Below are 26,650 nucleotides of genomic sequence, written 5' to 3' on the forward strand. Positions count from 1 at the left end.
TATTGTTATGATGTATTTTTTTGCTCAATCATTTTTAGCTTGGGATCTATCAATTTTATTATTTTTTTTCAAAGAACCATCTTTTGGTTTAACTGATTTTTTAAAAAATTCCTATTATGTTTTAAAATTGCTTTTAGTTGTAAATGGACCCAATACTTGTATTCTATTTATTTTTTTATTATGTGGTACTGAGGATCAAACCCAGTGCTTCATATGTGCTAGGCAAGTACTATACCACCAAGCTACAACTCCAGCCCCCCATTATGTTGCTTTCTGCCTTTATTTCTCCCCTTCTTAGGTGTTATGGGTTTGCTTTGCCCATTTGCTGGACCCACCCTGCCCTTTTCTGGATGATACTGGGGATTGAACCCAGGACTCAAATATGTTTGGTAAACACTGCCACTGAGCACATCATCAGCCTTTTTTGCTTCTTATTTGGAGACAGGGTCTTCCTAAGTTGCTGGCCTTGAACTTGCAGTCCTCCTTCCTCAGCCTACTGAGTCGCTGGGATTACAGTGCCACCACACCTTGCTCCATTTTTGGATTTCTTAATTGGAAACTTAATTTGAGTTGGGTTCTTCCTTGGTTTCTGATATAACTGTTTAAACTGTATATGTCCCTCTACTCATTTCATCACAAGTTTTGAAATATTGTGTTTCCTGCCTCAGCTTTCCAAGACACTGGTATTATAGGCGTGTGCCACCATGCCTGGCTAAGCATGTTAATTTTATATATATTACAACCCCCAAAATAATTTGTTTTTGCTTTAAATAGTTAACTTTTAAGGAAATGTGAAAATGGGAAAGTCTTTAACATTTACATCCATGTTACCATCACATTATTCTGTTGCATACATTCAGGTTTTTATTGGGTACTAATTTCCTGTTTGAAGAATTTTCTTAGCATATCTTGGCACTTGCAATGAAGGTTTGTTGGTGAAGAATTCATTCAGCATTTGTTTGAAGTTTTTAGTTCATTGTTGTTGAAGGATACTTTTTTGGGGAAGGTTACTTTTATGTATTTATTTTTTTAGGTGCTGGAAGTAGACTCCAAGTCCTTAGGCAGGTTAGGTAAGGGCTCCACCACACAGCCCAGCCTCAGCCTTTGATAGATGCTTTTTTGAGTGTATGGTACTGGGGATTGAATCCAGGGCCTCCAGCTTGCTAAGCAAGTTCACCCCTACTGAAGCGCATTTCCAGCTCTTTAAAAAAAATTTGAGACAAGATTTTGTTGAGTTGCCAAGCTGGCATTGAACTTGCGATCCTCCTGCCTTAACCTCCTGAGAGGCTGGGATCACAGGCTTGATAGATAGTTTTTTTTTTTAAATATTTATTTTTTTAGTTGTAGTTGGGCAGAATATCTTTATTTTATGTATTTTTATGTGTGGTGCTGAGGATTAAACCCAGGGCCTCATATGTGCTCTACCGCTGAGCCACAATCCCAGCCCAATAGATACAGTTTACTATACATTTTCTTGACTTTTCATAGGGATTCCCTTTAATTAATTCCTGCTTTTTAAATTTTTAAAAATTTAAATTTTTTTTTTTTTAATTTGAAATTTTGAGATGGGGTCTCACTCTTGCTGAGGGCTTTGCTAAGTTGCTGAGGTTGGCTTTGATACAGGCATGCGCCACTGCACTTGGCTCCTTTACTTTTCCCTTGAGTACTTTTAAGTATGTTTTCCATAGTCTGGCTCACGATTTCAGAGGAAAAGCCTGTGGTCTTATTTTTGTCACTCTGTGGATAATGTCTCTGTAACTTTTAAGATTTTTCTGCTCTTACTCTTTTCCAACAATTTTACTATAAACCACTTTGTCATTATCTATTGAGAACACAATTTGCAAAATTTAGAGTGATTATTTCACTAAATGCTTTATTTTCTCCCTTCCTTACTCCAGCCTCATACCTGTTAGATGTGTTTCTGTTTTCCCACAAGGCCTTGTAGCTGTGTTTGTCATTTTTCACTCTTTCTTTAGTTTGGATAGTTTTTTTTTTTTTTTTTTAAGTGTCTTTAAGGCAAGTGATTTTTTTTTTTTAAATTAGATGTTAATCTTTCAATGTAAAAGCTTAATTTAACATTTTTTAAAAGTTTTTTTTTTTTTACTTATACATGACAGTAGATTCTATTTTGATACATTTATACAAACATGGAATATATCTTTTTCTAATTAGGATCCCAGTCTTGTGGATGTGCATGTTGAGATTCGCTGTGGTGTATTCACATATACACAGGAAAGTTATGTCAGGTTCACTGGACTGTCTTTTCTTTTTCTATTTCATACCCTTCCCTCCATTCCCCTTTGTTCTACTGAACTCCCCCCACCTTGGTGTGTTAGCATCCGCATATCAGAGAGAAATTTGACCTCTGTTTTTTAAAATTTTTATTTATTTAGTTATTTTTTTTAGAATTGGCTTATTTTACTTAGCTTGATAGTGTCCACATTCATCCATTTACTGGCAAATGTCATAAAGTCATTCTTCTTTATGGCTGAGTAATATTCTATTGTGTATATAAACCACATTTTCTTTGTCTATTCATCTGTTGAAGGGCACCTAGGTTGGTTCCACAGCTTAGCCATTGTGAATTCAGTGGGTATAAACATTGATGTGGCCATGTCACTATAGTATGCTGAGTTTAACTTCTTTGGATATACACTGAGGAGTAATATAACTGGATCAAATGATGATTTCATTTCTAGTTTTTTGAGAAATCTCCATATTGCTTTCTAGAGTGGTTACACCAATTTGCAGTCCCACCAGCAATATATGAGTGTACTCTTTTCCCCACATCCTCGCCAACATTTATTGTTTCTATTCTTGATTATTGCCATTCTGAGTGGAGTGAGTTTAAACCTCAGTGTAGTTTTAATGTGCATTTCTCTAATTGCTAGAGATTGACATTATTTTTTGATTTTACTTTCATGAGCTCCATTTTTATTTTTAATAGCTTCCATTTCTCTCATGTTCATGTTTTCCTTTATATTCTTGAGCATATGAAATGTGTAATTGCTGCTTTAATATGCATGCTTCCCCTTTTCTGTCATCTCCTATTGATTACTGTTTCTGTTCCCTCATTCTCCTGATCGTGGCTTACATTTTGGCTTCCTTTCCTATGTCTTGTATGTTTTAAGTGGATGCCCCACATTGTGATTTATTTTTGTTGTCTTTTTACGACTGATGCATTTTTCTACCTGGCTGTTTAGTTAGTTGTGAACTATTTTGATCTTTTGAGAGCTGTCTGCTCTTTTAGCGATGGTCTAGACTAGCATTTTTTTCTGAGTCTCCTTTATCCCTGCTCCTAAGGAGTCTTGCTGTACTCTAATGAATGTAGAGGGACATGACTCTGTGAGATGGGACTTTTCGTATTATAGTTCTTTTGAAATTATTTTTCCGCTAATAGTTTTTCTTATTTAGCTTTAGAAGATTTCATACCACACATAATACAGATTGCTGTTCAGATTAAAAAACACATGGGTGCCCTAATGCACGTTTCTGCCTGTCCTCTTGAGTACTGCGTCCCACAAATTCTGGCCTCCCTAAGCATCTCTGACTGGTGATTTCTGTATTCACATTTCAATACAGTTTCTCTCTGGGTTCTTCACGTGCTCTAGTTTGTTTGTAAGTTCAGTCCGTGCAGAAGGTGCATGCAAAGGTAGGGCTTCCCTTGTGTGTTTCCTCTTATTCAAGGATTCAGTTTTATACCTCTCATTGGCCAGTGTCTAATAACAGTCATTTCTCATGTTTTGTCTGGTTTTATAACTGGAAGGTGATTTTTTGTTTTTTGATACTGAGGATTGAACCCAGGGAGTTAACCACTGAGCCACATCCCCATCCCTATTTTGTATTTTATTTAGAGACAGGGTTTCACTGAGTTGCTTAATGCCTCACTTTTGCTGAGGCTGGCTTTCCAACTGGTGATGCTCCTGCCTCAGCCTCCTGAGCTGCTTGGATTACAGGCGTGCGCCACAACACCCGGTATGAAGGGTGATTTTTTTTGACCCCTCTTTGAACTCCTATGTTACTTTAAGTAGATGTCTTTTATGTTATTTTAGGAACTCAGTTGTAGAGTGTCAGCTTCTAAGATTACTGTGATACATTGCATTTTGGTAGAAAAATTTCTCAACTAAAGTTGGTGCTATTCTGTTACTTCAGATTTCCTTGTAATAAAGTGAAGCAAAGAAGACTAAAATGAAATAGTTAAGAGATAGAAAGGAAAAATAGGAAGAATCCAAAGGGTTAAAATAAATAATTTTCATGTCATAATTAGACTCGAGACTTTCATTAAAAACGAAAACTGGAAACATTTGAATCAATATAGAAATAACAATATGTATTTTTCTATTTAATCCTGGAAATTGGCAGTTGGTATGGGTTTGACAAGCATGACCATTGTCTTTTGAATCCAGAAGTTAGTGTTTGATCACTCAGAATAGTCACATAATCAGAAGCCAGGGGGCAGCAGTCAGGAACACATGAATGAAGTACTAGAGATCTGAAAAGGACATGTTGATAAATTGGTCCACTGGCAAGAAAGAAAAGAATTCTGATAGATTGATGAGTATGATGACAAAACCGGGAGCTGGCAACACAAGAGAAAAAACAAAAACAAAAATTAAAATAAGAATTCTTCCTGAGGACTAAATAGTGCAGTGCAGACAACTGGTGTGTTGATCAAGGTTATAAACTAGATAAAACTAGTCTAAAATAAGCCAGTTGTGTCAAAAAATAGTCATGTGGTGTGATAATGGAGTGATAAGCTCAAAACAGATCAGGGTGACCGTCTATAGGGCTCTGTGAAGAGTCTGCTCAGCCATACACCTTTCAGTTCTTTAGAAAGGTCACCTGTAATCACCTGTAATTTGGTTGGTGAAGGACCAACCAAAGGTGCAGTTTCCCTCCATGGAGTCCCTGAAGTTGCTTGCTTTCTGTCCCACTTGGATTGTCTCAGGGGTTTCCAGCTTCTCGGTCCCAAGTCTTCATATTGGTCTGTGGGTTCCTCAGCCAAGACATCCTTGCTCTTCTCACACCTTCTTCCACCTGTCAGCTTCCATGCCCATGCCATCTCAGCCCTCTTTCCTTAGAAGAACCTCACAAGTTGTACCGGTGCTATTCCCTCTATGGCAGTGCTTTCCGCCAAATGTCCTAGTGATTGGAGAGATACCTTCTACCTCACATCTGCCTAGGTTAGATAAAATTCTTGTTCATGCAGAATCTTATCAACCTGGTGCCCAGTCGCCAGCTTTTGGTGCTTTTCTTTCTTTCTTTTTTTTTTTTTAAGTTGTAGATGGTCACAACTTTATTCTGTTTATTTATTTTTATGTTGTGCTGAGGATCGAACCCATTGCCTCTCATATGTGCAAGGCAAGTGCTCTGCCACTGAGTCACAATCCCAGTCCGGTGCATCATTTTCTTGATATTGTATGTCCTTTCTTTGTGACCATGTGTCGTCACTGGAGAACAATTGTGGGGACAGTGACTTGCCCTATCTACTTCTGCTGCCCTTTGGGCAGTTGACACAGGAGTGGTACAGGAGCTCATGATGCTTGTCATATGAGTTGTCTAGATATTTGTTTAAAAGGCTCAAACTGGTTTTATCTATCAGTTTGTGAGTATGGGATGTTATTTCCCTTAATTTTCAGTTATCATCTCTTCATTTTTGTGTAAATATTTGCTTTATATAATAATGTGAAGTTCTTTAAGTTACGTTATCTGGGTGAATTCACCTTTTTATCATTAAATAAAGCCATTGATGTTTACTATGAAAATTCATATTTATATTTATCCTTTCAAGTTATTTTCTATTAACTGTATATTTTTTCTTTCTCTTCTGCTTGCAGTAGGAATTGATTTAAAAATTTCCCTTGTTCTTTTTCATTTTTGTTTAAATCTAAATAGAACTACTTAATAATAATTATTTTCTCTTTGTTGCCACAAATAATAAAATCATTCTTAGAATGCATTGGCCCCGATCATGCTTTCCTATCTTCCAAGTTTTGTAGTTTCTTAATTTAGTTCTATTTCCTTTCCCTCCACCTCACAGCAAGTTTGAAATGATACTATTTTTACTGTTTCAAATAACATAATTTCATGTTTCTTTATGGCTGAATGAAACTCCATTGCACATATATACCACATTTTCCTTATCCACTCATCAACTGATAGATAGCCAGGCTGGTTCCATAGTTTTTCTGTTGTGAGTTGTGCTGCTGTAAGCATGGATGTGCATGTATCACTGTAGTAATATGACTTTAATTCTTTAAGATAAATACCAAGGAGTGGCATAGCTAGGTCATATATGGTTGGTTCTATGCCGAGTATTTTGTGGAATCTCCATACCAATTTTCCATAGTGGTGGTACTAATGTACAGTCCATCAACAGTATAACAGTGATCCTTTTTCTCCACATCCTCTCTGGCATTTATTATTGCTTGTATTTTTGAGGGCTGCCATTCAGACTGAAGTGAGATGAGATCTTATATTGTCTTGATTTGCATTTTCCTAGTTGCTAAGGATGTTGAGTAGTCTTTCATATATTTGTTCGTTGCTTCTTTTGAGAATTATCTGTTTGGTTTATTTGTCCATTTATTTATTAGGTGGTTGTTATTTCCACCACCGCCACACCACCAGGGATTGAACCCAGGGGCACTTGACTACTGAGCCACATACCCAGCCATTTTTAAAATGTAAATTAATTAATGGTACCAGTGATTGAACCTAGGGGTGCTTAACACTAAATAAATATTTTATTTAGAGACAGAGTCTTGCTAAATTGCTCATGGTCTTGCTAAGTGGCATAGGCTGGCTTTGAACACGAGGTCCTTATGCCTCAGCCTCCTGAGTTGCTGGGATTACAGTTGTGCACCACTGTGCCCAGCTTTTATGTTTTATTTTGAGACTGAGTCTCACTAAATGCATAGGGCATCACTAAGTTGCTGAGGTTGGTCTCTAACTGGAATATTCCTGCTTCAGACTCCTGAATTGCTGGAATTATAGGCATGTGCCACCTGAGCAGCTTGGGTTAGTATTTTGTGTGTGTGTGTGTGTGTGTGTGTGTGTGTGTTCAGTTTTTTAAGTTCCTCATATGCTGTGGATATTGATCTTCTGTCAGAAGAATATCTAGCAAAGATGCTCTCCCATTCAGTAGATTCTTTGTTTATATTCATATTACTCCCCTCCCCTCTCTGTACTGGGACACTTTACCACTGAGCTACATCCCCAGCCCTTTTTTATGTTTTATTTTGAGACACAATCTTGCTAAGTCACTTAGGGCCTGATTAAGTTGCTGAGGCTGGCTTTAAATTTGCAGTCCTCCTATCTCAGCCTCTGGAGTTGCTGGGATTACTGGTGTGTGCCACTGCATCTGGCTCTCTTCACATTCTTAATTTTTTCCTTTGCTGCATAGAAACTTTTTAATTTGATGCCCTTCCATTTATTAACTCTTGGCATTATTTCCTGAAAAAAAATTTAATCTTTAGTTTTGGACAGTATCTATTAGAAATTTGATTCAGATAATTCTTTTTTACAACCCCCCCCCCCCCACACACACACGTTTTGGAGATGACTTTTTGGCAACTTGCAATATTTCAACTAAAACTATTTGGACTTCCATCACTTTAACTTTTAACATATCTCCTTTATGATTAGATTGGTTACCTTCCTTTTTAAAATAAGATTTAAGTGGATTTCCTACTTAAACATAACTCTTTGATTTATTTTTTAATATAATTTATCTTTTATTCTTATCATTTTCCATTATTTTCAAATTCTGAGCTCATTTGTATTTTTTCTCTTGTTTAAAATTTTTTTCCAGTTGTAGATGGACACACTTTTATTTATTTGTTTATATGTGGTGCTGAAGATCGAACCCAGTGCCTCACATGTAATAGGCAAGTGCTCTAAACTGAGCTAAAACCCAGCCCACTTTTTTTTTCTCTTTAAGTAGTAAACTAATGTAAAAGCTGTGAAATTATCTGAATGTTGTTTTGTCAGTTTTCTAAATTTCTTATTTGTAATATCTTATTCTTTAAATTTCTCTTTTTTTCCTCATTTCTATCCCTTAAAATACTCCAAAATAACTTAAAGATATTAGTTGTTTAAATTTTTTTTTAATATTACATTGGGTTACAGAATCTACCTTACCACTGTTGTTACCTTTATTTTATTTCCATAAAGTGTTTTTAAGTTAAATTTCATAACACTTAAAAAGGTAATGCAATTAGATCATACTCAATTTTTGGAATTTTATTTTCTTTAGTCATTGTGCATCATGGTCTTTTATGTCAGCTTCAAACAAATACAAATGTCTGGGTGTTCCTCATTCACTTGATTAAATGTGTAGCTACAGCCTGATGTATCTACTCTGACCAGAACCTGTTAAGTTGTTGAAGCTACTCCTATAGACAAAGGGAGTCTCCAGAAGGTTATCTGGAAAGAGGAAAGGCCAGAATAGGGATACCTCCGCCAGTTTTAATAACATAGCACACTTACCTGGGTATGTCCTCACATCCAGCCATAAGGAAGGGCTGAGTTTAGGGGACAAAGTGACCGCAAAGTCTGGTATTTACTGTTTAACATGGTAAAATGCTGGAGAAATGTCCAAATTATTTTATAGACCTTTAAATTGTGATTTATATGGAGTATAACATATAATCCTTAAAATTCATCATTTCTTACTATATGTCTTTATTTCTTTCTAGGCCTCGAAGTAGAGGAAAAACTACGGTGGATGATGAAGATAGCATGGACGGGCTGGAGACAACAGAAGCAGAAAATATCGTGGAAACAGGTATCACAGTTTAAGAATGTACATGATAGTATGCACGTGTGCACCTGGCATATGTGTGGAAACGTGTTGTGTTAGCCGTGGTTGATGCACTGCACTTCAGTTCCATTTGTCCCAGTTAGTTTGCTAGCTAGTCACCATGTGGAAAACCCAGTCTACTCCCTCACACCTTTTCCTTGAGACCTGATTTAGTAGGAATTATTTTATATTTATTGATAACTGTTTTATCAAAGTAAAATTAAAACTGCTAGAAGCAGTAACTCAGGCCATTATTATGCTAGCTCACAGGATATTTCTTGCTTGTGAACCATTAAATATTTGTTTAGAGCTTGTTTTGTTAAAATGTATATAGAGAGAAAGTGTTTCACTAGTGAATGGTAGTATGAAATACCAAGTTGAACACATGGTTTCTGGTCTGCAGAACCTTTAGGTGTCCTAAGTTAGCTAACATGTATTGTGTACCTGCAAAATGTGGGTAGAGTAGGTTTCCCAGAGTGGTTTCCAGAATTTACAGGAGATTGGTGGTACGTGGTCAAAGGGACTAGGCTTCATATTGTATGTAGAGGATATCTGTGGTAGGTAGTCCGTCGTTAGTCTTGTTTTCTATAGTTGTTGGATAGAATTTGGATGTAGTATTAGGCTTCATCTCTGAAGTTGAATATCATCCTGATGCTTCTTGAATGTCTTTTGTTTTTATAGAAGAGTTTAAAATTGCATTATATTTTAAAATATAACTTTCTAGAAAATGCCTTATGGTTGTCAAATGTGTTATTCTATAGTTTTTTTTTTTTTAAATCTTTCAAATAGTGTATGCAGTTTTCATCCCTCTTCTGACTAGGGCCTAGGTAGGTAGAATGACAAAATAAAGCTTGAAAGTTCTGAGTTTTAAATTTACCCTTTTTGCTCATTATCACACTACTGAAAACTTGAATTTATGTAAATAGCATTCGTTCTTTTTTCATATATTTTTTTCTGTAGTTCACTGTTAGTAATGAAGAGTCCTTTCGAAGCTTTAAATAATATTTTCATTATGATTACTGGCAAATTAAAACAGTGCTACCAGAGTGTGTTGCGCTTATCCACATTCTTGCTGGCTCTCTCACTCACTAGCAGAAGGTTAGCACCTGCCTTTCTGTTTTACTCTTCTGTGCTTCTCTGGTTGTCATTTTTGATAATCTGTTCAATACCCCATCCTTTCAGCTTCCTGATTTCCTCAGAAATCCTGTTCTTCATTCCCCTTCAGCTGCTCATTCTTATGGTCATATATTAGCTTTCTTATTGTACCAGCCACTGAGACAATTGCTATTTCATTTCCAAAATCAGCTCTGCTGTCCTACTCCCTGGCTGCTTCTTTTTCCAGGTCGCTTTTCTCCTAATGCCTCATTGGTCTTACCAGTGGGCTTGTTGCTCTCCTTTCTGGCCGGATTCTGTGACTCATCATTGTGGTCATTCTCTTCTAGCAGCCCAGATTGTGCATTCTAGTAGCTGAACATAGCTGTAGAGAAAGGCATAATCTTGCCAACTGATTTCATTTTAAATTTGTGACCTCAAATCAAAGTAGTGATGACTGGTGCCTTCCTTTCATTCTGTATACTTAAAAATTTCCTCTCCCATTTATTGAAAATTATTATTTCACCACCATTTCTTTTCAGATTTCTAATACTTCCTCCCAGTTTTCAATCTTTAGCTGATGATCTTGCTTATTTTAGTGGAATTTTTTTTTTTTATACTCACCCATCAAATATGCTTTCCTACTTGAATTTTTTTTGTCCATCTGGTAAAATGGAATGAAAAGTCTCTGTGGTTGTTTGAAGCTAAGTCCTTTACTTGTGTCCTGAATTCTATCTCCTTTCACCTTTTGTGGATTTTGGGTCTGCAGTTTTCTTTGCTTTCCTATGTCAGGGGTTTTTACAACTCAAACAATCATTTCTTAGCTGCAGAATGTGTTGCAGAATCATCCCTCTCAAACACATCAATCTCTATGGATCACTCATCCCCTCTTAGCTACTGTACATGAGGTTCTTTACTCATCTTTATAGCAGAAGTCCTTGGCAGATGTCTTTATGAAACCCTTGAAAAAGTTGTCATATGGTGGCTACTGTTTTTTTGGTGATATTGGGGATTGAACCCAGGGATACTTTACTACCGAGCTATATCCCCCAGCCCTTTTTAGTTTTTGTTTTGAGGCAGGGTTTCACTAAGTTGCCTAGGCTGGCCTTGAACTTGTGACCCTTCTGCCTCAGCCTCCTGAGTTGCTGTAATTACAGGTGTGTATCATTGCACCCGCTGGTTGCTACTTTTTTGGGGGGGCGGGAGGGAGACCAGGGATTGAACTCAGTGACACTTGACCACTGAGCCACATCCCTAGCCCTATTTTGTACTTTATTTAGAGACAGGGTTTTACTGTGAGTTGCTTAGCACCTTGCTTTTGCTGAGGCTGGCTTTGAATTTGTAATCCTCCTGCCCCAGCTTCTTGAGCCACTGGGATTATAGACGTGCACCACCATGCCCAGCTGCCACTTATTTTTGACTATTTTCTCATGAACTCACTCAGATGAGGCTCTCTTCCTTTTTTTCTGCGAAAATGTTCTTGTCAAGTCACCAGTAATCTCATATTGCCCAAATCAGCTTTTAGTCTTCATCCTTCTTAACCATTCATTGTCTTCTCACACAGCTAACCACTCTTGGGAGTGAAACTTATACTTCGCTTACAGGACTGCAGATCTCTCTCTTTTTTTTTAAACTCAGTGATTTCTCTTCATTCTGTTCTCATTTTGTGCATCAAGTGGTCTTTCTCAGTTTCATGGCTTTAAATATTACCTATGTGCTGATGACTCTAAAAATCACAGTAGTGACTTTTAAGAAATTATTTTTAACTGATAATAAAAACATAAAAGTTGACATATTAGTGGAGACCACTACCAGTTTTTTTTTTCTTGCCTTTAACATGAACTGTTATCTTCAGCTTGTTTGTTAGCACCTCTTCTTAGATGTTTGAAGAGGATCTAAACTGAATGTGTGACCTTTATAGAGCTGCTTTTTGGGGGATGTATTGAGGATGGAACTCAGGGGCACTCAACCACTAAGTCACCACCAACCCTGTTTTATATTTTATTGAGAGACAGGGTCTCACTGAATTGCTTAGCTGCTTATTGTTAACTCTGAAACCTCTTCCCGTGTTTCTACGTGAGCCATGCTACCATATATGGTTCAGACTGAAACATGGAGTGTTTTTTTAAAATATATATTTTTTAGTTGTAGATGGACACATACCTTTATTTCTTTATTTTTATGTGGTGCTGAGGATCAAACCCAGTGCCTCACAAATACTAAGCAAGTACTTTACTATTAAGCTACAACCCCAGCTCTGGAGTCTCTTTTTGGGAGTGTAGGTATGAAGGACTGAACCCAGGAGCACTTAGCCACATCCTCAGCCCTTTTTAAAAATTTTGAGTCATGGTCTCGCTAAGTTATGCTGGGGGTGGCTTTGAACTTGGAATCCTCCTACCTCAGCCTCCTGGAACCACAGGAATTATAGGTATGTGCCACCCTGACTGGCTATCTTTATTTTTTTGTGGTGCTGGGGTTTGAACCCAGGGCCTTGTGCATGCGAGGCAAGCACTCTACCAACTGAGCTATATCCTCAGCCCTATTTTTATTTTTTAATTAATTAATTAATTAATTAGTGACAGGGTCTCACCAAGACTTTGGCTGGAGTCTTCCTTGATTTATCTTCCTGGGACTTTTTTGGTCTTCGCCTTCTTGGTGTTTCTTGAGCTCAGATACTTCCTTCTCCTCCTCTGCCTGTCATTGCACAGCTGGTCACCACCACCCTTGCTCCTCTGGACTGCTGCAGTGGACTCCACATAGTGTCTTCATTGGCCTTGCTACTTTTCCTCTCACTCCATTCTTGTCTGTTTTCCATAAGAGCCTTTTACTTCATCTGCCTACCATCCAAAGCCTCCAGGAGTAATTAGAACACAATCTAAAGTCTGCACCATGAACTTCAAGCTCTTCTGTCCTGACCTGGGCTACCTTTCCCACACCATCTTCTGTTTCCTTTGCTCCCTGGGCTTTAGCCTTGTGACCTTCTTTTCCTTCCTGGAGTTTGGCATGCTTCTTTCCAAGGCATTTGTGTATTTTGTTTTCTTGGAATACCCCCCACCCCCCATCTTATTTCTTTACTTATAGTCAGTTTTCTGCTCAGGTGTTGTGTTTCCAGAGAGATCTTTTCTTACCAACTTGTCTAAAAAGCAGCACTAAGCTGGGCATGGTGGTACATACCTGTAATTCCAGTGACTTTGGTGGCTGAAGCAGGAGGATCTCAAGTTTGAAGCCAGTCCTAGCAACTTAGTGAGTCTCTTCTTTTGAAGAATAAAGCACTCAGTGGTAGAGCATCCCTGGGTCCAGTCTTCAGCATCCCCCATTAAAATGATGAGGACAAAACCCCCAGTACTTGCTACTCTCTGATCTCTTCTGCTATACTTCTGTTCCTGGTATTTAAGAAATATGATATCATGTTCCACGTTTATTTATTCTGTGCCTTGCACAGTGTATGAGTGCTGTGAGGTTAGTACTTCCAGGCACACAGTAGGCCTTCACTTTACTAACTGGAGCAATATCATCTTCTTAGGCTTTTGCATTTTCTAAGCTACCTACTGTTTTGGAACGTTGTCACAAAAGTAAATTTTTGACATTTGATTTTTTTCTTAAGAGTAGAATAGCAGGCCCCACAAATGAGTTGTTTCCTTATTTTGTCTCCATGTGGGGTCAAGACCTGCTTTCTATAGAGAAAGGAGCAGGAGGGTACTTTTTTTTTTTTTTTAAATCCTCGTCTTTTATACTGAAGTTAAGCCAGGGTCTGTGTATTAGTGTATTAGCTCTGTGTCTGTCAGTGGAAAGGCCTTCATTTAGTTCTTTTAGTGGACATACAGGTCAAGGAGAATAGGAAAGGAGGGTGGGAAGAACAGCCATTAAACCAACAGCTTATAAGTGAACCCAGGCAAAAAGAAAAGTTCTATAAATGTCTAGTTAATTCAGACATAAATTCAAGTCTGGTGCAAGGTTCTGACCTCTCCATGTGTGTCTCAGGATTCAAAAGCTTATTGAAGAGTTCTTTTACCAATGTAAAATCCATGCCTTGACACACTCACTCAGTAATTTGTAATGTAATAATTTCATAATGTAAGAGTATTAATTAAAATGAGCATTTTATCATGGTTGATGGATAGGATTGAGGAACCCACAAGTGGCCATTACTATTGCTCTCATCTTTGTTATAGAAATAACCTTCCTTCTTGTAATTTTGGATTGTTGCATCTAGGTTTTTTTCCCTCCCTCCCTCCCTCCCTCCCTCCCTCCCTTCCTTCCTTCCTTCCTTCCTTCCTTCCTTCCTTCTGTGTATTATAGCTTAGTATTCCTTTTGCTGTTTCCATACATTTTGGGATGTTGTGTTTTCATTTCCTATTTGTTTCAAGAAATTTAAAAATCTTCCTCTTGATTTATTCATTGGTCATTCAAGAGTATGTTGTTTAATTTCCATGTATTCATACAATTTTGAAGTTCCTCTTGCTGTTGATTTCAAGTTTTATTACACTGTGGTCAAAGAGGATATATGCTATAACTTTAATAAATTTGTGGTTTTCTGAGATTTGTTTTGAAGCCTCACATATGGTCTGTCCTGGAGGATGTTCAGTGTGCTCATGAGAAGAATGTATTTTCTGCAGCTGTTGAATGGAACTTTCTGTACATGCCTGTTGGGTGCATTTGGGTTGTAATATGATTTACCTCTTATGTTTTTTTGTTGATGATTATTTTTGGGAGATCTGGATGATTTATCCATTGATGAAAGTGGAGCATTGAAGTCTCCAACTGTTATTGTTGTAGAGTCTATCTGTGCTTTTAGATTTAACAATGTTTGCTTTACATAATTGGGTACTTCAGCATTAGGTACATATACATTATAAATTATTATTTATTCTTGTTGAACTGATCCCTTTTCATTATCATAGTGACCTTCTTTGTCTTTTTTTTTAAATCAGTTTTTGGATTGGTCTGTTTTATTTGATACAAGTATAGTCACTTCTGCTTACTCTTGGTTTCCATTTGCAAAGTCTGTGTGCATCTGTAAGTTGGGAGGGTGAGTTTCTTGTAGTCAGTACATTATTGGGTATTGCTTTTTTAATCCATTTGGCTAGTCTTTATCTTTTATGAAATTGGGAAAAATCTTTTTTTTTTTCGTGCTGGGTATTGAACCCAGGCCCTTGTGCATGTGAGGCAAGCACTCTACCAACTGAGCTATATCCCCAGCGGGAAAATAATCTTTTGAATTCAAGTTTATTAGTGATATGAAAGCACACTCATCATTCTGTTAATTTTTTTCCTTTGGTGGTTTTGTATGTACTTTCTTCTTTCATTCCTCCTGCACACCTTTGTGGTTTTACGGATTAACAGGGGAAGCTGCTTCTAGTTCTCTTGTGTAACTGTACTATTGAGTTTTGTACAATTGTGCATTTTTGTGATAGCAGTTATCGTCCATGTCTCATGTAGGACTTCCTTACCTGAGCATTTCTGTGGGGCTGGTCTGTCTGGTGGTATTGAATTCCTTCAGTTTTTGCTTGTCATGCAAAGTCTTTATTTTTCTTTCATTTCTGAAACATGGCTTTGGGTTTAGGACTTTTAGCTGGCAATTTTTTTCTTGCAGGACATTGAATGTTTCATTTTATTCTCTCCTGGTCTGTGAGATTTCTGCTGAGACTTTATTTTTTAGAGTGGTTTTAAATTCACAGTACAGTTGTGGGAGATGTGATAGATTTTTCCCATATACCTTCTAACCCCACACAGGCATGATCTTTTCCATTGTCAACATCCTATTCCAGAATGGTGTAACTGTCATCTAAAGTCCATAGTTTAAAAAAAGCCCATCCTTTGTGTTGTACATACTGTGGGTTTGGGCAAACGTATATTGACATATACCATTACGTATCATAGAGAGTAGTTTCACTGCCATGAAAGTCGTCTGTGCTTTACCTAGTCATCCTTACCTCCCCACACCCTCTGGCACCATTCATTCTTTTTGTTTCTACATAATTTTCCTTTTCCAGAATGTTGAATAGTTGTAACCTTTTCAGATCAGCTTTTTTCAGTTAGTGGTAGGAATTTATGTTTAGTTCATGTATTCATATCTTGATAGGTTGTTTTTTTGAACACTGAATATTGTTCCAGAGTTTGGTTATACCAAGTCTATTTTTCACCCATTTACCTACTGGAGGGCCCCTTGATTATTGGCAGTTGTGAATAAAGCTGCTATTATGACTGTGTCCAGATGTTTGTATGGACATGTTTCCAGCCTATTTGAGTAAATACCAAGCAATATGATTGCTAGATTGTTAAGAGTATGTTGTAAGCACCCCCCCATTCAAACCTGGACCTTCAGCATGATAGGCAAGTGCTCTACCAGAGAGCTAGAACTATATCTTAGGCCAGAATAGTTTTGTAAGAAACTGTTAAATTGGTTGCATTCTCGGCTGTATAATGTAGCATAGAAATATCTTTATTTACTGTTAATCTATATGTGTCTTTATATTTAAAATGGGTTTCTTGTGGACAGTATGTAGTACGTAGGTGGGTCTTGTTTTTGGATCTATTCTGACAAGTCTCTTTCATTTTTAAATATTTTTAAATTTTAGATAAACACAATACCTTTATTTTATTGATTGGTTTATTATTTTTTTTTTATGTGGTGCTGGGTATCAAACTCGGTGCCTCACATGTACCAGGCAAGTGTTCTACCACTGAGCTACAACCCTAGCCCAATCTGTCTTTTAATTGGTATATTTAGACTGTTGACATTCATGGCATTTTTTTCTCCCTTCCTTTATTACTGGGGAGTGAACCCAGGGCCTCCTGCATGCTAAGCAAGTGCTCTACTGTTGAGCTGTATGTGGTAGAGGGCCTTATTTGTTTTTAGTTGTAGATGGAAACAATGCCATTATTTTATTTATTTATTTTTATGTCTTGCTGAGGGTGGAACCCAGTGCCTCACATGAACGAGGCAAGTGCTCCACCATTGAGCTACAGCCCCAGCCCATGGTGTCCTGTTTATTTTAAGACAGGATTTTCATAAGTTGCCCAGGTTGTCCTTGAACTTTTGATTCTCCTGCCTTAGCTTTCCAAGTAGCTGGGATTAAATTGTGTGCCACTATGCCTGGATTCAAAGTAATTCTTTTTTTTTTTTTTTTTTACTGTGCTATAGAATTTTATTTTTATTTTTTTTCTTTTTTTTGTTTTTATTTTTTATTTTTTTTATTGGTTGTTTACAACATTACAAAGCTCTTGACATATCATATTTCATACATTAGATTGAAGTGGGTTATGAACTCCCAATTTTTACCCCAAATGCAGATTGCAGAATCACGTCGGTTACACATCCACAATTTTACATAATGCCCTATTAGTAACTGTTGTATTCTGCTACCTTTCCTATCCCCTACTATCCCCTCTCCCCTTCCCTCACATCTTCTCTCTCTACCCCATCTACTGTAATTCATTTCTCTCCTTGTTTATTTTCCCATTCCCCTCACAACCTCTTATATGTAATTTGTATAGCAATGAGGGTCTCCCTTCATTTCCATGCAATTTCCCTTTTCTCTCCCTTTCCCTCCCATTCAAAGTAATTCTTGATCGAGTAAAATTAATAGCTCCCATATCTATTATTGTTTTACATTTGTCACCTGTTGTTTGTTCCTAAATTTGTCTTCCACTGTTGGCCACCTTTGTGATTTTAATTGAGCACTTTCTATGATTCTGGTTTCTCTCCTTAGAATATATCAGTTTAACCTTTTTTAGTCTTTGTTTTGGAGTGTGTAATATATAACCACAGCTGATTCAAATCTGCTGCCTATGTACTACATTTACTAACTATATTTACGTAAAAAAAGAATTTATGTGAGTTAGTTGTAATCAATTGACCAGATTATAAGTAATGGTCGACAAAAACCAAGTTAATATCTATACATTAGAATAAGTCTTGGGAAAGGGATGTGGCTCAGTAGTAGTAGTGTGCTTGCCTAGCATGCACAAGGCCTGGGGCTCCATTCCCCACACCACATACACACAGAGTACAAGAATGTCTCACAAATGATATTAACACAGTAAAACTGTTTACTTATTTAATTTAAATAATAATTTAATGAGTAAAAGCTAACTTATTTATCAAGACTACCATTTGTTAACTTTATAGGCTTTTCTACTAATGGCATCTAGTTATATGTATTAGTCAACTTTATCACTGTGACAAAATACCTGAGATAATTGACTTATAAGGAGGAGAGGTTTATTTTACTGCTTAGTTTCAGTTTGCCATTGCTCAGTCCCATTGCCTTTGAATCTGTGTTGGGAATGGGTGTGTTTTAGTACAGCCATTTTGAACAAACAAACAAACAACAAAACAAATGAAACACCCCCCCCCCCCCAAACCTCATGAGCAATTTTAGAAGAAGAGAAATTTATACGGGCTCAGGGTTTCAGAAGTGCACAGAAGGCGGGCTCCATTGCTCTGTTTTGGAGGTTAAGCAGAGCATCATGGTGGAAGAGTGTGGAGGAAATCCGCTCAGGACATGGCTACCAGGAAGCGCGCGCGCGCGCACACACACACACACACACACACACACACACACACCCTTGACTCACCAGGGACAAAAATAAAAATCCCAAAGGCATGCCTCCAGTGATTCACCTCCTCCCAGCACACCTTACCTGCCTGCACCACCACCCAGTTAATCCATTCAAGGGAATTGATGCACTGATTAAGTTAAGGCGCTCGCAACCCAATTACTTCACTTCAGCTTTCTTGCGTTGTCCATCTTTCCACTAAAGGTTTGGTCACCTTCCAGTTGGGCCATGGACTGGACACCAAGCCTTCAACACCTAGGCCTGCGGAGAACATTCAGGAGGCAAACTGTGGCACCATATACCTTGAATTACGTCTTAAGATCTGGATTGTCTTCAGGCCCAGTTTGTGTTTATTTTTGGCTGCTGCTTGTCTAGTGATTATTAGTTCTTACGTGGTAAGAACCCTTAGTGTTTACCTGGGGTAGACAGATATGGTAGGAGTTTTTGCTTTGTCAGCACACTTTGGACGAAGCATGTGGAATTGGAGTGCCCAAGTCATATGTGACTAGTTCAGTTCTGTTTTGGTTCAGCAGTGATTTAATGAATGTTTGTAGCATTATTGTTAATATACAAGCTTGTATAAAACCCTATATATGCCTTTGTTTACAATAATAGAAATTTCAGTGATATAATTATTTTAAAATGTAGACACCCAAAATCATTACACATTTTAAAAGTGCAGTTGTTAATTAGCACCAGGTTGTGGTAGCATGTGCACAGAGAGGATGGTTATGTAGCTTATAAATTTAACTTGTATTTTCCTACCTTGTTTAGATATGAAAGTTTACAATGGACTTTTATCTTTTTGCATCATTTAAAAAATTTTTCCCCTTCTAACTGTTAGAGTGTATTTTTTTTTATACATGGTCATGGTACATGAATAGTGGTGCTGTCCTGTTGAATAGTTCTCACTTTCTGCCTTCTGTATACATGTTGAAATTACATTTTCTAGTCCTCTTGTGGGGCCATATCATTACTCATGCCCAGTGAGCTGTGGTTGAGAGTCAGGTCACTTGTGGACTGGGGCAAAACATTCCCAAGCTGTTTTTATTTCATCAGTGTTTGCGTTAGTGGCTTTTTTTTTTTTTTTTAAATGTTTGGTCCTTAGACGAGGAGATGCTGGAGCAGAAACATATTCGTAAGAATTTGGAGTTGATTAGTTATAGTATGCCATTTGCAGACAAGATTACAACAAAATTTTCAGTTATTTATTGCTTCATGGCAAGTCACCAGAAAATATAATGGCTCAAAATGATTTTTGTGAGTCAGGAATTCAGGTGGGTGTTCCTGGGCAACTCAGCTCTCTGCTAACATCAGTTAGTGTCAGTTATTGCTAGTCAGTTGATGCCTGGGCTTGTTTAGAGAATTCAGGGCAATTATATTGGTTAATACATATATTTTTAGGCCAAAAAAAAAAAAGTGTCAGAAGAAGATCAATATTGATACAAATAAACATTATTTTAAGGTGAAGATGTATGGTGAAATATGTTTTTTATTTTTGCTTCATTTATTTGTTGCAAAAAAAAATCCACTAAAAACACATTAAAAAAAAAGTGTAAGTTAACTAAAAGAAATATTGGTAACAACTAAATAAACCATCCAGAGTACAGTTGATATCTAAAGTCACAATTTTAATTAATATTAATGTATTTTGGGTTTTTCATAAGTTTTGGAATTTAATTTTAAGCCTTTTGTGCTTGCCTTAAAGAAATCATGTTAGCAAACATGGTGATAATATATATTTGTTAGAATTTATGGAGCTGTGATTAAGGAGAAGAAGTTACCTATAAAGTGTTAACTCTCAAAGAAAACAAGTCTCACATATTTGTGTCTTTACTTTTAGATGTCTATATATTCTGTTAAAGCAGTGACCATGTTCATATTAATCAGTGTCAGCATTTTCAGGAATTTAGTAAATAAAGATAGGATGAATAAAAAGTCTGCCCTTTCTAACCAGCGCATGTTGTAGATGTAGAGGAAATACTAGATAAGACACCTCTTGATAGCAGAACTCTCGTAAGACAGACTTCGTCTGACCATTTCTGTTCAAAAGGAGAGTGCATGATTGAACAGTTTATCAGTTACGTTTTCTTCTGCAGTTTTCATGTAAAGGGAGCATGAACAGTTATTTTTTTTTAACTTTTTTTTTAACATTTATTTTTTAGGTGTAGTTGGACAGAACACAATGCCTTTATTTTTATGTGGTGCTGAGGATCGAACCCAGGTCCTGCTGTGCTAGGCGAGCGCTGTACTGCTGAGCCACAATCCCAGCCCCATGAACAGTTTTAAGTGCTGTGGAGGTGAAGGAAGTCGAGAGAGGAAAATAATTTTTCCTTTATTTAGTAGTGTACCAGAGCATACAGGAAGGCATGCATTTTTCTTGGGTAACTAGCAGTTAATGAATGCTAGTGTTGATTAATGTAATTACCAAATATTAGTTTTTAAAAATTTTGTAATTATGTGTGTTTACATAAATATGATCTATATTTGGGACGATTAATTAATTAAACAATTATTGAACATGAATCAGATTTTATGACAATCTCTGGTTTATAAAACAAGCATAGTATCTTTCCAAAGGTAAATAGAGGGGACTCTTCACCTCCTCTGTGCCCTCATCCCTCTGGCAGTCCATGTACTTCTCAATAAATAACGTTTTTAAGTGAATAAAATAAGATACATTGGATTATGCAGATATCCCCTTAAATTATAAAATCAGTGAATTTAATAACAACTATAATTTTGGCATACATATATGGGAAATGGTATTTGGGATATCTATAACATTTGAATTCAATAAGAAAATATCTACGGCTCTACTAATGACTGAGAAATGGGTGTTGCCAGTGATACTACTTGTTGCTTGTAGTCACTTGATAATTTCTTAGAATTCTAAATTTTGCAGGTTAGTATAAAAATAGAGGTAAGTAAAAGTACAGATGTAATTTCTTCCTGCAAGATCTTAGAATCCCTTAATAAATAAAATATAAAGATTCACTGAAAGCCAGGTACTTTGAAAGAATGTACTGTGTTGGTAGGAAAGACTGTACTTGAATACTGGGTATTTTGACATCTTATAGTCTATTATGCTATTATACTTACGAGTTTGCTGTAGGATACATAGTCCTTTGAAAGATAAATAAATAAAAGTATTATGTCCATCAAGAATTTTTAAAAAAATTAAGTAAAATTATTTATATAATTTTTTTGCGGGGTGTGTTACTGATGATTGAACTTGGTCACTTGACCACTGAGCCACAATCCCCAGTCCTATTTTGTATTTTGTTACTGAGGCTGGATTTGAAATTGTGATCCTCCTGCCTCAGCCTTCTGAGCCACTGGGATTACAGGTGTGCACCACCTCGCCCGGCAAGAATTACATAACTTTTTTTAAAAAAAATATTCATTTTTTTAGTTGTAGTCGAACACAATACCTTTATTTATTTATTTTTACTTGGTGCTGAGGATTGTACCCAGGGCCTTGAATGTGCTAGGTGAGCACTCTACCACTGAGCCCCAGCCCAAGAATTACATAACTTTTTTTTTTTTTTTTTTAAGAGAGAGTGAGAGAGGGGAGAGGGAGAGGGAGAGAGAGAGAGAGAGAATTTTTAATATTTACTTTTTAGTTCTCGGCAGACACAACATCTTTGTTGGTATGTGGTGCTGAGAATCGAACCCGGGCCGCACGAGTGCCAGATGAGCGCGCTACTGCCTGAGCCACATTCTCAGCCCATTACATAACTTTTAAGGAGAGTAATTTTATAATTGCTCCAAATCAGTATTTTTTATTTCTGTGAGCTTGTCTGTGAGGTTCTTGCCACTTTATAATCTTAGTCCTGCTTAAAAAAGATGAAGAGGAAAACTTTATTTTCAGTTTTAATTTCATAGTCTTGATATTCAGCAAGTGATTGATCAGTTAAAATGTCCTTGTAAAATTGTTAGTATTTTTTTTTTTTTTTCACATGGATTTATTCGTACTCCTTCTGTACTTTGTTGAGGCTGTGCCAGTATTATGCATGTACAAATCTGATTGTGCATTCTGGCTTTGCCCCTCCGCTTTGTGACTTTCAGTTTGCTAACTTTGAGACTTTGATTTCCGTATCTTTCAAATGAGGATAATAGGTCAGATGGTTGCTTTTAGGTGCTGTGAATTGAACCCAGGTCCTTGTGTGTGTGCTTGGCAAGTGATCCTCTACTGGGCTCTATCCCTAGCCTCAAGAGATTTTTTAGTAAAGGAGAGAACCCTGAGGGCTGAGATTGTGGATCAGCAGTAGAGTGTTCGCCTAGCTTGTGCAAGGCCCTGGGTTCAATCCTTAGTATTGTGTCCAACTATAAGTAAAAAATAATTTTTTTTTTTAAAAAAGGGAGAGAACCCTGAGCCAGCCTCTCTCTTTATCTTTGTAGTTTCAGCTGAACTCCTGATACCTCTTTAAACCCTTTATGAGCTGCACTGCCATCTCTGGCCTTATCTCCATCATACCTGTGTTGTCCTCTATCATGTCAGATACCATACCATTTTCTGTCTTCCACAGAAACCCATTAAAGACAGGTTTGCTGACTGTATTTTTGTAATGACTGCATTTGAATACAATGTAATAGTTACCCAAAATTTTGTTTGGTAAATAATCATTCTAAAGCAATGCTCTCCTAACTTCTAACACAGAGCCAGCAACATATGTTCTCTCCATTCTCACTATTTATCAAAATACGATTTAAATAATTTGTGGTAGGATGTCAAATTTGATCTTAGGCTGGGCATGTAGCACAGTGGTAGAGTGCTTAATGTGGGTAAGGCCCTGGGTCAATCCCTCATATCCTTATGCCTTTTGAAAACAATCTCAAAGATGAGGAGGGGAATATTTGCAAAATAACACTCATTCATGAACCTTCACTTACTTAAGGTATTGGACCAAGTATTCTTCCTGCATTGTCTTTTTTGATCCTAAACCTAATCTTATTTTAGATAGTATTATCTGTTTTTTAAAATGAGGAGCAAACTGAAGTTGACATGAGGTTTAAGTAACATAAAAAGATCACATGGCTACTCTGGACTATTAAGATTTTAAACCTTTGATTTTACTACATCAAACAACTTTTGTTTCTCCTGTCATAGAACTAACTAGGATTGAGTAAGAGTCATGGAAATGGAAAATTAGAGTTAAAAGAGGATATGTAATGGAATTATGTAAGGGCAGAAGTAAAATTACTTTGTATCACCAAAGATGCCTGGCACATAGGCGATGCCATTTAATAAAGTGCACAGATCATGTTAAGTTCTCTTAGAAACTTCAGCTTCCCTATATATGATTCTTTAGTAGCGTAGTTATCCTTGCACGTGCGCCATCTACTGGGGACACAGTCATCCCCTTCACCACCTGCTCAGCCTTGCTTTTTGCCTTCAGGTTCGTTGACCAAGTCGCATTGCTTGTATTTAGGTCAGTTTAAAAGTATAAAGTGAAAGATTCATTGGGGATTTTATACCAAAGAAAAATAGGCTGAAAAAAATTTAAATGTTAAAAGGTCTCTTTTTCGATTTCCATAAGTTTGAGCTGCAGGCAATTTGAATAAATAGAACTCCATGAAAGGCAAAAAATTTGTAAAATGACTAAGGAACCCAGCCCGCCCGGACTATTTAAAAAAAAAAAATTCTTCTTTTTTTTTTTTTTAGTTGCAGATGGACACAGTATCTCTATTTATTTTTATATGGTGCAGACTATACAACCCAGTGCCTCATGCATGCTAGGCAAGTACTCTACTAATGAGCTATAACCCCAGCCCCAGCCTGGACTATTTTATTGATTGAACAGCTTTGAGTGAGCAATACCCCATTGGTTATCACTGGGTCACATTCATCTGGAACATGTCTGGATGACATCCCTGGTAGGATCTTTATCCGATGTCATTTTCAGCCAGAGCAAGTCCATCAGACATTTTCCTGCCAGACTCTGGCAATCTTTTGAAGACTAGGGCTGGGGAAAAGGGAAAGAGTCATAATCTCTAGTTATTCTGCTTTAACTTTGACAGCAGAATCTAATGTATTCTGCCAAACACAGAGTGATAGTTAAAAAAAAAATAGTTTCTGATATTACATATAATTCATTTATTTAGGAAGATCTTTTATTGTTTCTGTTTTGGAAGTACTACTCCCAAGGAAGGAGTTACAAGATTCCTTTTTATAACAAAATAATAATTTTTGTAGGTGGATACAGTATTTTTATGTGGTGCTGAGGATCGAACCCAGTGCCTCATGCATGTGAGGAAAGCACTCTACCACTGAGCCACAACTCCAGCCCCACAAGATTCCTTTTTATTCATTAAAGAACAAAAAAGTCAAAACAGAAAAATTCAGACCAAAAATAAAACCAAACTCATCAATCCCAACTGTTGTTTAGTATATCCAAGTTATTATGCTCATTTGCAGAACTGGTAGCTAATAAAGAAGGAAAGAGAAGGTTGAACTCTCAAAGCCAGGCTTTGTGGTTCAGAACTGGTCCTGATCACATTTCTTAAACATAAATAATCAAATAAATAATTTCTTTAGAGTCTAAATTGTTTTTTTCCCCCTCTGAAATGGAGGAAACCTACTTTCAAAAGGTGTTAACCTGAAAACCTGTTAATCTACCATTAGTGTTTGTGTTTAGCCTTCCCATTTCCTTCTGTTATACAGAAAAGGAAAGGTGGATAGACACAAACACTGTTCTGCTTGTTTTTCCTTGTTTTAAGCAGTAGAACCTCTCTCAAAACACTGGAAGTGCTATGTATTTCCTTTTGGGTGAGGGGATAAACATAAGAACTGTAATACAGTTTACCAGAAGAAGAAAATTTTCTATTAGATATTATAAGTGGTAAATAGCAGCATATTAACAAGTAGCAGACAGGACAGTTTGGGTTAGGGGATAAATGGAGCTGTCTTTTAGAGGAAAAAATGTTCATAGGAAATGTAATGACACGGGACTGTTCCACTTGGCTCACTATCTGTGAGCCTCTGAAGCACCATCTTACTCTATATTTCTCCTTTCTTTCTTTAAAAAAAAATTTTTTTTTTAGTTGTAGATGGATACAGTACCGTTATTTTACTTACTTATTTTTTTATGTGGTGCTGATGATCAAACTCAGTGCCTCACACATGCTAGGTGAGCGCTCTACCACTGAGCCACAATGCCAGCCCTCATTTCTTTCTCTTATCTTTCTTGTTGATATTAAGAATAGTGCAAACAAGGGCTGGGGATGTGGCTCAAGCGGTAGCGCGCTCGCCTGGCATGCGTGCGGCCCCGGTTCGATCCTCAGCACCACATACCAACAAAGATGTTGTGTCCGCCGATAACTAAAAAATAAATATTAAAATTCTCTCTCTTCTCTCACTCTCTCTTTAAAAAAAAAAAAAGAATAGTGCAAACAAAAGTGTGCCCATATGTGTGTTGGACCTCTATTTTACACATACCATTTTATAGTCCTTCAAATGTAATAGGCAGAGTGAATCTCTAGCAGAACTGGATTCCTTTCTGTCTTCTTGTAGATCCCTAGAGAACAGGTCACACAGAGTGACCTCTGGGTCTTTCCAGATAATTTCCCTAGAGTGGCAGGCCTTGTAGGCATAGTCTGTTTTCCAAGTTATTGTGGGTTGCAGTTATGTCAGATATGGACACTGCATGAAAAAGATCTGTTGATTTTCAAACTGCAGTATCAGTATCTCATGACCTGATTATTAAGCCACTTAGTATTAGTTTTGGTTATGACACTTCTGATACCACTTTCTGTATTAATTAGGACAGAAATTAAACAGCTATGCCAGAGAATTCAAAATATACCGGTGGCTTATAAAACCCATTTTGTTCTTGTGTAATATTTCTGTAGCAGGAATCCATGCTGTTGAGGCAGCTTTGTTCCATGTGGCTTGTTTCTGGACCAAACTTTCTTTCTTTCTTGTTTTTTTTTTTTTTTCCATCCTCTGGAGCATTGATTTATTTGCAGTACTGCAACTGGGTGGCTGTCACGTCCATTCCAGTCCATAGGAAAGGGTAACATAATTTTGCTCAGAGCAGGTCACTTCCTTTTAGGTGATGGAGAAGAAGTGGCAGTCACTTCTGGTCATACTCTGTGGGTGAGAACTTGCCAAGATTTGTTGCAAAGAGTATTGGCTGAGCCAGATATGTGCTGTCCTAAAATTGAGTACTACTGAGGAAGGAGAATATGGAG

The 26,650-nt window shown here is 37.1% G+C and overlaps 1 protein-coding gene across 2 annotated transcripts in view; it reads left to right on the forward strand.

Moving 5' to 3' along the window:
- The window catches only part of Kmt2c (lysine methyltransferase 2C), a 269,564-nt gene that overhangs the window by 66,051 nt on the left and 176,863 nt on the right, over positions 1-26,650 (forward strand). For both annotated transcript variants that reach the window (XM_026413840.2, XM_026413847.2), the window contains exon 2: positions 8,697-8,785. In XM_026413840.2, the coding sequence (XP_026269625.2) occupies positions 8,697-8,785 (89 nt within the window). The remainder of the gene's footprint in view (positions 1-8,696; positions 8,786-26,650) is intronic.

The sequence above is a fragment of the Urocitellus parryii genome, chromosome 3, assembly GCF_045843805.1.
Source record: "Urocitellus parryii isolate mUroPar1 chromosome 3, mUroPar1.hap1, whole genome shotgun sequence".
NCBI lineage: Eukaryota > Metazoa > Chordata > Mammalia > Rodentia > Sciuridae > Urocitellus > Urocitellus parryii.